At 40.0% G+C, this 15694-nt stretch overlaps 1 protein-coding gene across 1 annotated transcript in view; it reads right to left on the reverse strand.

Annotated features, from left to right (window-relative positions):
- Nucleotides 1-15694, reverse strand: part of nnt (nicotinamide nucleotide transhydrogenase) — a 44590-nt gene that overhangs the window by 7872 nt on the left and 21024 nt on the right. The window contains exons 12-18 of the mRNA XM_040000015.1: nucleotides 13360-13470; nucleotides 9407-9552; nucleotides 8937-9132; nucleotides 6958-7191; nucleotides 4806-4966; nucleotides 2410-2589; nucleotides 2015-2174 (exon numbers count right to left, since the gene is read on the reverse strand). Coding sequence (XP_039855949.1) covers nucleotides 2015-2174; nucleotides 2410-2589; nucleotides 4806-4966; nucleotides 6958-7191; nucleotides 8937-9132; nucleotides 9407-9552; nucleotides 13360-13470 — 1188 coding nt within the window. The remainder of the gene's footprint in view (nucleotides 1-2014; nucleotides 2175-2409; nucleotides 2590-4805; nucleotides 4967-6957; nucleotides 7192-8936; nucleotides 9133-9406; nucleotides 9553-13359; nucleotides 13471-15694) is intronic.

Genomic DNA, 15694 nt, shown 5'->3' on the forward strand with positions numbered 1-15694 from the left:
AACAAAGTCTGGATAGCTGATTGATGTTGTTTAAAACGGCCAATTATTCAACAGATTGTTTTATAATTTGTTTTAATGGATTTCAGTTCCCAGGATTGGGATCTTATTCACAAGTGATAGGAACATGGAGCACATGGAGTTGGACCGGCAGATCGGCGACGGTTTTAGCAGTAATTTAGGAGATGTACCAGAGTGTCACAGTGAAGAGAGAGTCAAGCCAAAAGGCAAAGCTTTCATTTAACAATCGATCTACGTCCCAACCCTCACCCATGATCATGAGATCTTTGTAATGACCAGAACACAAGCAGCCGAAATGCATTTCCCCCACTGGGTGGTTAGAATCAGCCTTAAAGAGAGAGTAAGGAGCCAAGACATCTGGATGTCACAGTGCCTCCAGTTGGAGATTTTCTGGGCATGACAAACTTGAAGAAGATCCCAAAGTAGTACCAGAATTCACTGGTGAGATTATATTATCATATGGCCTGAGTAGAGTTTGAGATGGAGAACTCTGAGAGGGAGAAGAACATCTGGAATACCCTTGACTCACCTCGCCTGCTTTCAAGGTGAGTCAACTTCAGATAAGCGAACGATAATGATTTTAATCATCGTATTTGCGCTGGAATCTTTTCAAGTAGACTGATTCTTAATTATTCCTGATTGCTACTTATTAAAAGCTCATATTGTCCAGCATGTGTCCCTACTAGCTGGAAGCTGCCCAAAATGCCTGGTTTCAGCCAGTTTTTTCTACTATTGAATCTGTATGATGTCAAAGAGAGGAGATATCCTCCATATGATAATTTCAAGCACACAGCTCTGGCCATTAGCACAGAAGCCCCATCCACCTGTTGTTCAAACCTTCTGCTTGTGAGGGGAAGCCAATCAGAAGAAAGCTGGTTTAAACAAGACAGCAATGAATGACCCGAGAAGCTGCTCCAAGTACAAGATAAACGATTATTACTCTGAAATGTAAATCATTCAAAACCTTTCAAAATATGGAGCAGGAAATAAGTAATAACAGACCAACTGAAGAAATGTCTGGTATTTTATTATTTATCCTGTCTTGGTGTTGATTTGTTTGTGAAACATTTTTGAGAAAAGGCTAAGAAAATATATCTGTTTTTGGGGGGCTGGTTTTGGTTTTAGCTGTCAGGCGTGTTCCTGTTCATCTGCCATTATTCCCAGAAAAGAAGCGGGGGTGGGATGGTTTAACCTAAATTGGATGCCACTCTCTCCATGGATCACCTCTTTTTCACTTGACCACGTGACCACTTTAATTTTGCAATTCTTGTAAATTGCAGCGGTTTCCTCTGAAGACTTCATTTTTGTATACAGCCACTCAGCGCTGTGACTGGAATCACCAGTTTGCAGATTAGATGCCTTTGGTCTGTGTTTACATGTACCCACGTGAGCGAAACAACCCTTTGGAACTGCGAATGGTTAACAACAGTCTAGACGAGGGGACCGAAATGTCAGTGGGCCACACAATAATGAGTTTAGAGCAGCAGCTCCAAGGACAATCGTTGTAGTCCAGGTGGGAGGTTCAGGCACATATCTAGACAAATATTGAAAACATGTGAAACAAAGAAAATCATATAGCTGGAACAAAGACTGGAACCCACTCTTTAACCCTGAAAAAGGAACTAGAAGCCAATTTGGAGTGTGGTATTTGAGTTGTCAACAAAAAACCCAACATACCCTCATTCCATCTAATTTCCCCCTTTGACCTTGCATACATAAGCTGCACTGCAGAATGTCTATTTACGAGCACTGACGACCACACAGAAACCTAACAGCGGGTTTACGTGTGTGTGTGTATGTGCTTTTGTGTGTGTTCGTGCGCGTGCGCTCCACCAGGACCAGCAAAATGATGTAACACGGGTTAACAAAAGGTTAAATAAACAGAACACACTGTGCTAATGATGGCAAAAAAGAGACTGGCAAAGTCAAAGTACTGTATTTTTCCACTCACATAAAATCCTCAGTGTGAGTATAGGGTTGTGTGTGTATGTCTTACCTGGAGTGATGATTATGTTTTGGGCCTCTTTAATCATCTCGACAGTCTGATCCACATTGACTTCTGTGTGTGTCCCTGTGATCTCCATGGGCTTTCCTGTGCCGGTGGAAGATGTGCCGTAGCCTCCCAAGATCACATTAGTCAGTGAGCGATTCATGGCCTGGAGGAGGGGGGAAAATCAAGATACTTTATTTCATATTTACTTTACACTAAACGCTGTTGTCTAAAACAAAACATGGCTATGAATTTCACACATTTGTGACCGGAATATTTAGAAAAGCCACTCCACAGTCTTGCTATAATGGAAAAGTTAAGAGTCCCTCCTGGTGGACAGATAAGGAACAACCACATTAAACTCTCTGCTACATGAGATGCTGAGTCTGTGCTCCACTCACCACACACATAATATATGACAAAATGGCTCCAGATGACCCGATGAGAGCTCCGACGATGGTCAGCAGGTTGTTGTTGAGAAGGAAGCCCTCGGCACACAGGGCCCAGCCTGAGTAACTGTTGAGTACGGTGATTACCACCGGCATGTCAGCACCTCCAATAGCTGCTGTCAGTGTTACACCCTGGAAGAAAGGAGTAGGAAATGTGTGGTTAAACCCACTCCTGTGATCATCTTAAGTATTCGTTAGAGCAGCAAAATTGAGAGCAGCTATGAGCTCAACTGACAGACACGTTTGCTGACGTTGTCGAATGATATTGGCCGCGATTTCTGCATATATGTCGTCCAGTACGTGCCAATATTAGAACTTTGTGCTGCGAACATACAGCAGCGCAGCAGCGGAGTTCTTAAATCATCACTGCAAATTCCTCCAACACAATCAGGAGTTGAGTAGCTAAAATTGGCACAAAGGCCCCTGACGTTTCTTGTCTATATCAGATATTATGAAGCCAGTGCAGCAGCTCCATAATGTAGTGGTTTACACATTTACCTAACAAACAAAACATCTCGGGTTTGACTCTGGGAGGAGACACAAATCCCTTTGGGACTGCATTAAGAAGAGCATCTGGTATAAAAAACCAAAAAAAAAAAACCCAGAACAGATATGGACCCACCCACCGAGGTGACAAAGTAGCAGCTGAAAGTAGCTTTAATGCGTTGCTCAGCAACCACATACCAACAGGCTACAATGACCCATTTGTGGTGTGTATACACCTGTAACACCTTGAAAAAAAGCATTGTGTCATTTTAATTCCACGACAATGACATCTAATTTCTAACCACAAAACTTTCATTATGCATGACATATTATGACATCATAAGCCGCCACCGAACAACAGACCAAACAATCCTGTAGCGTGTGCGCGTGCCAAAACTTGGGCTCTGTCGTGTCAACTCTACACTTAGTCCTCGCTCTGAGTGTGTAGAGCCGAGCCCTGCACATTCCTGCTCCGTGATACTGCACATGAACTTGGTGCTTTATTGAAACAGAGCAGAGCAGGATCCAGTGTGACTTTTACAGTTTTACACAGAGATTGGTACACAATGAAAACATCTCTGTCCTTCCTCAGCAGTGTGCACACAGAGCAAGACTAAAGTTTCTTTCTTTCTTTTACTTCCCTTGGTAGGTGCTAATCCATAAAATCCGACTGTCAAAATACAACTAATAATTTGTTAGGTTAATGTCTGAATGTTACAATGTTAGGATTAAGGTTAAGTAATGTAATATATGCAATAGTCGCACTCTAGTGTTGAGACACTCACATTCAAACAAAACCTTACAAACTTTTAAATATACTAGAATGAAACTCCTGTCCACTTAGTGTTTTGTAATAATTAAATAAACAACATTTTATTTTCAAAGGATAAAAACATCATCCTAGTTTTAGACATATTTTTCACAATCAAATTTTTCTTGTCCTCCATTCCCGCTATCATCTGAACAGCTTTCGTTTAATAAGAGCCAACTGTAGTTACGAAAGCCTCAGCAGGATCCAGAAGTGTTAAGAAACGCACACGTGTACAGTAGATGATGCATTATACTGTATCTGAACGACTGATTAGAGGACAGAAATATAAAACAAACTGTGAAATGATATCCATCAACCTTCTCCGGGGACATGCTAATGTTTTTAGGGGGATTGGCACGTGTAAAAACTGAAACTCCAACACGCGGCTGTGCATAAAATTTCTTCCGTTTTTAACATGTACTGCCTGGCTTCCCTTAATGTATAAAGTACTCAGCATCAGTAAATGAAACTTTGAAGGCCTAAAGACTCTCTAAAGAGAACAATTATCACTTTCCTTTATTATTTACACTGTAAAACGCTTCTCTATAGATCCTAAGTCTAACTTCATAGAATATAACTATTGCTAATTGTAAATCTAAAGACTGTCAGTAAAAAATAGATTTAAAAGTAGGTGGGGTTGTTGTTTATTGTTATTGTTCACTGTCACATGCTTAACATTTGACACTGCTATGGAGAAATGCCTGCATTGAAGATGTCTGTCTCTGATTTCTACAGAATTGCAAACGTTAAGCTTAACGACAGTGGAGAAAATTAACCCAGCAGTTTGGCCACTGCCAACTCTCTGCTCCATTCTGAATTTCTGGGCAGCTACTGTTTCCTGTGCAAAAAGCCTCCTGACATTTATGAGCAAATCCCTTCGTTTTGTTTCTTTTCTACACCTCTCTGGCATCATTTCTCTTGACTTCTTTATGCCCTTTCACCACTCGTGAAAAATTTTTACCATCATGTCCAGTCTGTCGGTATGAAATAACATCTCAATCTGTGATTTTTAAGAGCGAAAAAACAGACTTCATACATAAACACAGCATACCATGACAGCAGAGAGAGCAGACACTGATCCGAGACAGGTGATGCCTGTGGTGTAACTTGGATCCAGCATGTAGGGAATCATCCCACCGACACTTGCTGCCATAAGAGTGGCATTCAGGGCGTGACGACCGGGGAGCATCAGAGGAGCGCTGTTCAACATACCTGCAAGTGGAGAAAAGTGGTGAGAACAAAAAAAAATCTGTTAGGTGTACACTCAAACTCCTAGCAGTAGCTTTTTTTTTTTTATGTGTGACATTTATCATTTTAGATTTCTTCCTTCGCAACCACCACTTGAGACTTGTCATTAACTGAATGCCATGTAGATGCATAATTTGTACTTATGAAACACTTTCAGTCAACATGGAAATTACAGTGTGATTACAAGGACTGGAGCCAGCACATGAACCTGATGAACTGGGCTTCTTTTTTTTAACGCTTCACAGCGAGCAGCGGTGACATGAAGCAGCAGACTTCCTTATGTGGATAAACACAGTATGATCAAGCTGGCAGCAAAGTGTGCATATGTGTGTCTGTGTATATAGTCGATGCAGGTTAGAGTTAAGTTTGTTAATCAATAAAGATAACATTTTTTTTCCTTTGATCATTTTTCACCTCCAAATGTCAAAAAATAATTGTAGGTCAGTTAACTGGTCATGTTTAGGAAAAACAATCGCAAATAAAACTTAACCATACATACATATGAAATATAATAATAACAATAATAATAATAATAATAATAATAATAATAATAATGGATTGCATTTATATAGCACTTTTCGGGGCCCTCAAAGCGCTTTACAATTCCACTATTCATTCACTCTCACATTCACACACTGGTGGAGGCAAGCTACAGTTGTAGCCACAGCTGCCCTGGGGCAGACTGACAGAAGCGAGGGATGTAGGTGAAGTGTCTTGCCCAAGGACACAACGACCGAGACTGTCTGAGCCGGGGCTCAAACCGGCAACCTTCCGATTACAAGACGAACTGCCAACTCGATCGTGGCTCAATCGTCTCAATTATAACAAAAACAAGAAGTGAGTTAAACGAATTGCAGTATTCAGACAGGAACTGGAAACTAAAGATGGGTGGAGCTGCTGTGATGGCACCTGGTCTCAACAGTAACGCTTTGGACTTTTACAGTCAGAAGGTACCTGAAGAAAACAGTTCCAAGTTCTCTTATCTAGCAAGTATGGTTAGTAAGTTGCAATGCACAGATGTCTGCTTATCAATCTGAAACAACAGTAATAACAAAATACAAGAATTCACTCACTGAAGCTAAAACACAAACTTCCTAGATGGTCTGTACCACACTGTAATCCACATCACTTGTTCCTACCAAACAGCAAAAGCATGGCTGAGAAGTCTAGTTCAGTAAGTCTGAGTAGCAGGTGTGAAACCTAGCTTCAAGCTATCTGCATCTACACTCTGTGTTGGCACATCTGCCAAAGAAACCACATCCCTAACTTTTGGCCTTAACAGTATCTAAACGGATTCACTCAGTACAAAGTTGTTATGAAGCGGGAAACTATCCATAATGGACCAAACTGTTGTAAGCTGGGCATTTTAACACGGAAGTCTCTGGAGACTGAGGTGGTTTAGGAGCAGCCTCAAGTGGCCAGTAAGAGAACTGCACTTTTTGGCACTTCCATACCAGCTTCATTTTTCAGGCATTGAGGTTGCCACCCATAATTAAGACTTCTTATTAACTTAAACAAGGAGTTTACTTTTGCTTATATAGTGTTTATGCTAAGCAAAGCTCAATGACTCCCAGCTCCAGTTGAAGAATTAATGCAGAGACTCGAGATTGGCAGTGATCTTCTAATCTGGCTCTTGGAAAGAAAGTAAAGAAAGAGCACATCTGAGCTTAAAAAATATTTTTCTAAAAAGAGCTTTGCAAAATTAACATTAACTGTAGCTTTACAGATCACAGTTGACCCAGATCCATGGTTTTCCTAACATGTATCGTGCACCTAAAAGTAGCATCTCATGATGGACTGTATCTGCCTCCTCTCTGGCAACCAGGATGATCAAAAGTGTAATAAATATGCTTTATAATAACATGTCAGCATTATTCCAAAGTGTGCCTGTACATCAGCAAGTGTAAATGTTTCTTTTCCATTCAATATTTAGTATATGCAACTGCAGCTCTCACCTTGCAGTTTGCCATATGCTACCAAAGAGCCGCTAAAAGTGACTCCACCGATGTAGGCTCCAAGATACGCAACTATCTTGGTGAGGTTGGCTGCAGGGTCTGTGGCGAAGTGTGGGTACTCAATCATGTATTCAGCCACACAGGTGAGCACAGCAGCCAAGCCAACCAAACTGTGGAAAGCAGCCACCAGCTGGGGCAAGTCACTGATCTGGATCTTCTTAGCAATGGCCAGGCCTAGAGAGAAGGACAGATAAGAAGTAAATAAAGTTTAGTGGCCCTGAAAGACCCACACACAAATAACATGCAAATCACAAGCACATGCACATGCACTCAGGACTGCTGGGAAGTGGGCCCATCTAAAGAGCCAGGTGTTGCTGATGAGGCTTGCTTGGGGAAATTCCGTGTGTGTGAGTTGGTCTACACTTTCTGTACATGTGCGTGTGTGAAATACATTCCCGTATCTGGGGTTAAAAAGAAAAACAGCATTATTGTCTGTGTGGATAGTTTAGTCTGGGTTTCGGCTTTGTGGCTGGAACAATTAGCATTTAAATGATCAAACAATCCTCAAAGAGAGAGAAAGTGAGTAATGTGTGATGCTGACCATTCTGACAGATCTGCTTTGTCTGGCAGAGATTTAGTCATGATGTAAATATCACTGCTCTTAACACACCTGCTAACCTAATGTAGCCAAGGCCAGAATACATGCAAACAATGCAAAAGCCGCGTTCAATATATTTGAGTCAAGAGACATTCCTACTTCTGTGTAGGGGAGAAGGACAAGTCGATCTTTTAAAATCTATGCACAGCTGCAAGAAGGGAGTTTGTGAATCATTTGGAGTTACGATGATTTCAATCAACTTGAATACAACCGGACTAAGCTAATTAACACACAAATAGTTGTGCTTTTCATTGCTTAATTGAACAAATTAAGTAGTTATGGTGGAAGCTGAAAAGAGTTAAACATTAACTCTTGAATTCAGTAACTTGTGGGACATCCTTTAACAATCGAGTATGTCCAGTAAGTGCTTTTGCAACATGCAGAATGCTGAGGAGGAACAGTGGAGCCTTCCTTCATACAAAACTCCCGGGATGTCAAGATCAAAAAAATCCCTCTAAAGATCCCTCAGGATCTTAGCTGGATTAGAGTCAAACCTAATCAAAACCTGAATCTTGTTTCACCGTCTTCCAGCTCTTCTGGTGCTAATTAACTTGTGTGCTTGTTGCTTTGCATCAATACTGCTGCAACACCCAACCTCTCCCAATCTCAAGGTTATGGACTGCTGCCTTGACAAAGTTACTTCATACAATTTAGCTTCATTATTTCATTCATTAGATATATATTCATTATATTGTTGCAAGGTGTGTGTGTGTGTGTGTGTGTGGGGGGGGGGGGGGGGGGGGGGGGTAGTGGTTTCGTTACTGTTCTTACTATTATCATCCAGTTGAGAAGATGTCTGCAGGTGTTTTGCTGCTACCCTTGTGCTTACCTCTTTTTGGACTGAAACCTTGGGATGATCTTTGCAGTACGTCTAAAACAATTTGGCTCATTGTAGACTGATGAACATTCAGGTCCCTGTAGTTTTCTAGCCTTTCCCACTTCTTTTTACCTCAGTAATGCTTCTAAGATCTTGTGAAAGCTGTCGTAATCAAGGCATGTTAAATGCCAAGCAGGTTTTCCTTAAGAGGAGCAGACTTTGCATGCCTTTATTTACAGGAATGGCACCTCCTGCAGCCCACGCATCAAGTCTCATGTCTTAAATCTGAACATCAGACATTAGTAGCTTTTAAGCTTGCAGTGTAATTTATTACTCACCATGTTAAATAAAGACAAATGTCTGTGTGTCATTGCTTTACTCAGACTGTTTTTATCTCCATTTGTGACTTAGATGAATATCAGACTGCATGTCATCAGTAATCAGTACTGAGATCCTGGTAATTTTAAAGTTTTTATTTGCAACTCTAAATGCAAACAGACTCACCAGCAGTGCCACCCACAGCCATGGCTGCACTCATTTGTGCCAGGAGCTCAGGACTTGGTTTGAGGGCACCCAGAGTGGCTGCAATCCCGCCTGCGACTCCCATCATACCTAAAGTGTTACCCAGACGGGCTGTGGTCTGGTTAGAAAGGCCAGCCAGGGCACCAACGCAGCACAAGCCTGAGCCTAAGTACATCATCTGGTCAGGGAAAGAGAGAGAATGGAAAAGAAGGGTGGACAAGGATTAAGGAACCACAGGATGAAAAAGAAAAAAAAAAGAAAAGTCCAAATGATTTTACTTAGAGTTCCTGCACAACATCTGTGGAATCAAAGAATACATTTTGGAGGTCTCAAGGACTTTTATATAGTCATGAGCTGTTTTGCATCAATGCACATGGATAAAGAAAATAGCTTCAGTGAGAAAACATGAAAACACTTTAACTAACGGACACAACTTAAATGTCCTCTTTCACCTGTTCAATGTTATATCCAGACTGCAGGGCAGCAGCGTAGCCTCCGACGAAGACACCACCAGGAAGCAAATAGAGGTAGTTGTACTCTGGGGGATCAGTGGGACGTTTGAACATGTCCAACATCTTCTTAGTCACCAGAAAACCACCTGATGAGGAAATGAAGACACTTACATTGACAACTGCTAAGTCAATTAAAATTAACAAAATAATCATTTATACAGAAAAACACAAAAAACTTTAACTAAAAACAACAAGATGAGGAGAAGAAAAAGAGTAAAAATAGTTGACGCACCTGAAAAACAGTTTCTACATTTTTAGACTAACAGGTGTTTTAAAGGACATAGCTAAAATTTGTTGCCAAGCCCAATAACCAATGTTAGGAATTTAATGAGTCTACTTTATGTCAGGGTAAATATTTCAAGTAGAAAACCTCAAAAGTGTCAAACCGGGAGCAGACAGTGTCTTACTGCTTTACAGGACAAGATCACATTACTGCATGTATGCCTCCCTTTTCCCCTCTGGCATGACTGTAGCCACGTGCATACACATGCACTAATACACAGAGGGGTGAATCGGAGGTTAGCATCTGTTTCTGTCCCGTACATGTAATTTTAGTCACATAATGTCCCATTTAAAACATGTACTAATAATCGACTATTATTCCAGACCAGACTGGGTCAATACAGTTACATATTTGGACGGAGACAACTTTCTTTTTTCTAATTTTGGGTTCTGTACGTTACCACAATGAATTTTAAATGAAACAACTCAGATGCAGTTTGAGTGTAGACTTTAAGCTTGAATTCAGTGGGTTGAACAAAAAGATTGCATAAAAATGTGAGGAACTAAAGTATTTTTTAAGCATAATCCCTTCATTTTAGGGGCTCAAATGTAATTGGACAAATTAAATAACTGAAAATAAAATGTTCGTTTCTAATACTTGGTTGAAAACCTTTTGCTGGCAATAACAGCCTGAAGTCTTGAACTCATGGACATCACCAGATGCTGGGTTTCCTCTTTTGTAATGCTCTTCCAGGCCTTTACTGCTGTTTGTTTGTGGGCCTCTATCCAACGTTTAGTCTTCAACAAGTGAAATGCATGCTCAACTGGGTTAAGATCACGTGACTGACTTGGTCAATCAAAAATATTCCACTTCTTGCTCTAATAAACTCTTGGATTGCTTTGGCTGTATGTTTTGGTCACTGTCCATCTGTATTATGGAACGCTGTTCAATCAATTTTAGTGCATTTAGCGGGATTTGAACAGACAGTATGCCTCTGAACGCCTCAGAATTCATTCGGCTGCTTCTGTCCTGTGTCACATCATCACTAAACACTAGTGTCCCAGTGCCACTGGCAGCCATGCACGCCCAAGCCATCACACTGCCTCCGCTGTGTTTTACAGACGATGTGGTTGCTTTGGATCATGAGCTGTTCCACGCCTTCTCCATACTTTCTTCTTGCCATTGTTCTGGTAGAGGTTGATCTTGGTTTCATCCTTCCAAAGAATGTTTTTCCAGAACTGCTGGGGTTTTTTTTGTTTTGTTTTTTTGCATCATCCAGTCAAACTTCACTATTCTTGAGACTTGTGAGTAGCTTGCACCTTGCAGTGAACCCTCTGTATTTACTTTCATGCAGTCTTCTCTTTATTGTAGACTTAGATATCGATACGCCTACCTCCTGGAGAGTGTCGTTCATTTTTTGTCCTACACCTCTTGAACGTAGATACCCTCAAATGAAAACAGAGTGTACACATCATATCCATTATATAACTATAATTGGAATATGTTTCAGTAAACAGGTTTTTAAAAAAAACAAAAACAAAAAACAACTTGTTTCAGTGCCCAAATATATATGGACCTAACTGTATATTAATATGGAGGAATGTCTGTGTATGGGCTGAGCCAGTATTGGTCTCTTTTTGGGGGTAATTCTTAACCAAAAATGGGGCTAGTGGCACTATATTTGGAAAGCTTGCAAGAAAAACAGCCTATAAACAAGATTAAGAGTTTACACTCATGCTGGAAGAGTTGTGCTTGAACTCATTCAGACAGCATAATATTGATTTACTGTGTCAGATTAAGCAATAACAGAGTTATGAAATTCTGATAAACACTGCTTATCTTACTTCATTTAGCACCTCACCATGATAACATCTGCTAAATACTGCGCTGGGAATGCTGCCGGTAACCAAAGAATGTACATACAACATTTTTAGCCTGTTATTTTCAGTAAAAGATGAGGTATTTCACAAGACCAGTAAAAACTTTGACCCATTAATAAAGTTAAGAAAAAGGCAACTAGCTGTTAAAAAAGCTCATCGTGCTATCACGTGATAGCAAACAAATTAAATACTCAAAATGTTAAAACATGAATTATACAATCTTTAAAATGTCAAAATGCTTTTGCTTCGCTTACATGAATACATTTAATGGCCACTTTGTTAGGTACATCTATCTAATACTTGGTTGGTCCTTAATTCCTTGGTCCACAGATTCAACGAGGTGCTGGAAAGATTCATCAGAGATTTTAGTCCATGTTGACATGACATCATCACACAGTTGCTCACTATGGAGGCCATTTGAGTACAGTGAACCAATTTTCTTGTTCGAGACACCAGTTTGAGCTTTTTTATACTCACTAGACCAGGCAACGTTTTTCCAATTGTCAGTTGTCCAATTTTGATTAGCCTGTGTTAAGTGTGGCCTCAGCTTCCTGTTTCTTAGCTGACAGGAGTGACACCTGGTGTGATCTTCTGCAGCTATAGCCCATATGTTTCAAGATATGACGTGTTGTTCATTATTGATACTTTTCTGCGTACTTTGGTTGTAACAAGTAGTTATTTACTACTACTACTTACTTGCTACTTGCTTCTATTACTGTAATTTGCTTTTAGTGAGCAGTAAAACAGGTATACGTAATAAACTGGCCAATTAGTTGATATTAGCTGTAAACAGGCATTTGAATATTTGACTTATCAACAAGAAAGTGCCTGTTGCACATGCAGATATCAGAATCCCAGTTTTACATGTTTTTGGTTTTATTGAAAGGCTCGTTTTTTCAGTTCAGTAGCTTAGAAAAACGTAGCTCTGGGTTTTTTACCCTTCTTGCAGTGCAACCAACACACTGGAGCTTTCAGGCATTTTTCAGATTTTTGCTAACAGATGGAATTGATAAGGCAGCATGTTCACATTTTACATAGACCTAATTGTGCTCTGTCTTTATTGTGTTTGTCCGTTTCCATGGCGTGTTAAGTTTGTTCCCATGGGGTTATGGTAATGTGGTATACTGCTATGAAATATGTCTGAGGAACCCAACTCAAAGGGAACATTAAAAAAATAACTGGTAGGTATGTCAATGAAGGCTGTGGTATTTCAGAAGAAAGAGCAAAGTTAAGTGAAAGCGCTAAAAAGTGGTTTGTACAGTGATGCATTTGAAAGCAATGATTGATCTGTGGTAAGATTCCACTTAATGCCCTCTGCATCTCTAACACTCAACTGATGCATCAGTATATTTTAACAAACAAACCAAATGTATCTGTTATGCAAGTCAACTATTTATTTGCTTGCATCAAAGTCTGTCCTGGTGTCTAGCAGTGAGCTAATAGGAGAAATTAAAACTAAATCATGGCTCAGCCCTGGAGGAACACTCTGTTTTTCCCAGGACTATTACAGAGCGATGAGTATTATAATGACTCCAGGAACAGTTTGTCATTATAATGGAAATTATTGAGGCTAATAGCAGGAATGGATGTGTGTGGTCCGAACGAGAGCCACCGACTCTGGGCTGAGCAGGTGGGCAGAGAGGGCAGCTGCAAAACTTGGGTTTGAAATGATGTTATTGCACAATCAATATTAAACACCTCAATCTTCAGCCCAAGATGATATATTATTGGCTCTGGGTTGCTGTAACTGGCAGGGGTTACCGTGAGGTGTCTGTGTTAGGGTGACTCACCAGCAATGTTGACCGAAGAGATGAAGGCAGCGAGCACAGCCAGTGTCTCAGCAGTCGAAGTTGGGACGTAGCCCCCTCCCATCAGGGACAGACCACCCACAGCCGTCAGACCTGTAGACCACAGACATTTCAGTATTCATGAACCTACACTTTCATAATACAGTGGGGGGGGGGGGGGTTCAAAAATTTGGTGAAGATGTCACAAAAACAGCACAGAACTTCAAAACATGAATTCAGTTGTCGAAAAAATAAAAAGTTAATCTTGACACTTATTAGATTTGGTTTAATCAAACAGTTTCCTCAGAACACTATTTGTTTTCCAGATAGGAAAAAGATACGGAGATAAAAAAATGGATGGAAAGGAAAAGAGTGTGTGCGTTTTTACCAAAAGAGACTCAGGAAACCTCGATAACATCAGTCCTGTAATGATTTACAGGCAGTAGGATGCAATGCACAACTACCATTGGAGCCTGCATTCACATGGGCTTGTGACTGTGTGCTATTTTGGTTGACTAACAGGTAGTGTGTGTGTTTGTGTGTTTGAAGTCAACAGTGTTAGATTGGACTTTCAAATGAGGAAAAAAGGAAGTCTGACCTCCTTTTTTCTCAGACAAAATGCAGCTTTATAAACACGCCTGTATGTCGGCTTCAACTTTTAAAGCTGCCAAACACTCTTTCGCCACTTGTATTTATGTAAATACAACCTCATTTTAAATTAGCTGTCGCAAATAGAAACCACTGTTGCAGGATAACCTGGAGCATTAATACTTTAAAGTTGGTTTTTAATCACCCCACAGAAACCAGCAAAAAAATAGTCAGGGTGCCACTAATCAATCTTCTTTTAATAATGATTAATGTTACACTCTCATGAACAAAGTGACCGTATGCAGTCTGTATACATCTCACACAAACTGAATCCGTGTTCTGTATTTACGTATGTAACCTAGTGATGATCCCTGTAACTGTCCACATTTTCCAACCACGCTGATCCAGTCAGTTTTCCATTAATTTGCTTACTACAGCATTCTGCAAACAGCCAGCCTCGACACTGGTCGTTGATAACAATCATCTGTCAAGTCAGCGGTCTTCTGCATGAATGTGGTTGCGTGTGCTGAACTAGACCGACAGATACGATATTAATACAATGTAAGCAAGTCAAATTTGAATACTGAGGTTTTAACAAGCAACAGTTACATAATACATTGAAGTTGGTACTATTTAAATTTAACAACTAAATAGTTTTAAACTTTTTTATACCACATGCAAATTTCTTGAGATGCAAGTATATACGTCCAGTAGGTGTGTTACATTTTTCTTTGGCTTTCACCTCTTTTAACTAACAGCCTTTTTTAACTGTATTTTCTTTTTTTTAATATCTAAAAATGTCCTTAGAATTCCAACTTTGCTTTAAATTTGATAACAAACAAACTTTTAGCTTTTAAGTTGCAGCGTATTAAGCATGGCCTTGGTTATTTCAAGCTTATTCTTCAAGTTTCCTTCCCTCTTTCTATTTTTTTTAGGTCACATACTCATTTTAATGTTTATTGTCCTTTTGTTTGCCATATAGATGGGTATCTGTTATGGTTAAATGGTTAAATAAAATTACCAGGTGGGCCCACTTACTAAATGTAATCTGAATGGGATTTTTTCTTGCATTTTCTCAGGGGAGGTTTTTTGTGTGTGTTGTTTTTGTTTTACCTACAGCTAATGTCAACATATATATGTTGATGTTAGAAGCCTTGAAGTCTCAACAAAGAGTTACATTAGGGCACTACGGTCTTTACTTCTTTCTGCTCCTGATCAATGAATAATGTGTGCAAATGCAACCTGACTGAAAAAAACAAAACAAAACAAAAAAAACAAACAAAAGCAATGTTGCCACTTGTCAACAGGAACTGAGCTGCACAATAAAAAAAAGCCCATGCTATAATTAGTCATGGCAAGAATGTGCCCCTCCTTAAGACTCCAGTATACCCGCCATGTTGGTCGCCTTGTGTGCCACTGTTATGATAAAACCGACGTCTTTTTATGTTCGCCAATGACACACAAGCCACTGCTGCAGTATTCACAGGAGAAACAAACAAGATGGGATAAAAGTGAGGATAAAAGTGCCATTACGCCTGTTTTGGTTGGAGATTTTCTATTAAAAGGGAGTTCTTCATTCCCACCATCTCCAAGGGCTTGTGCATGTGACTGCTGGGGTTTTCTCTCTAATATAAAGCACCTTGAGCTAATTGTTCTGAAATACTTCTAAATAAATAAAACTAAACTGGACCTACAGAATAAACTGATCAGTCACCAGGAGGACAGCAAATAACTAGTTAACTCCTTGCAA

This window comes from Simochromis diagramma, unplaced genomic scaffold (genome assembly GCF_900408965.1).
Source record: "Simochromis diagramma unplaced genomic scaffold, fSimDia1.1 OVJJ01000596.1, whole genome shotgun sequence".
Lineage (NCBI taxonomy): Eukaryota > Metazoa > Chordata > Actinopteri > Cichliformes > Cichlidae > Simochromis > Simochromis diagramma.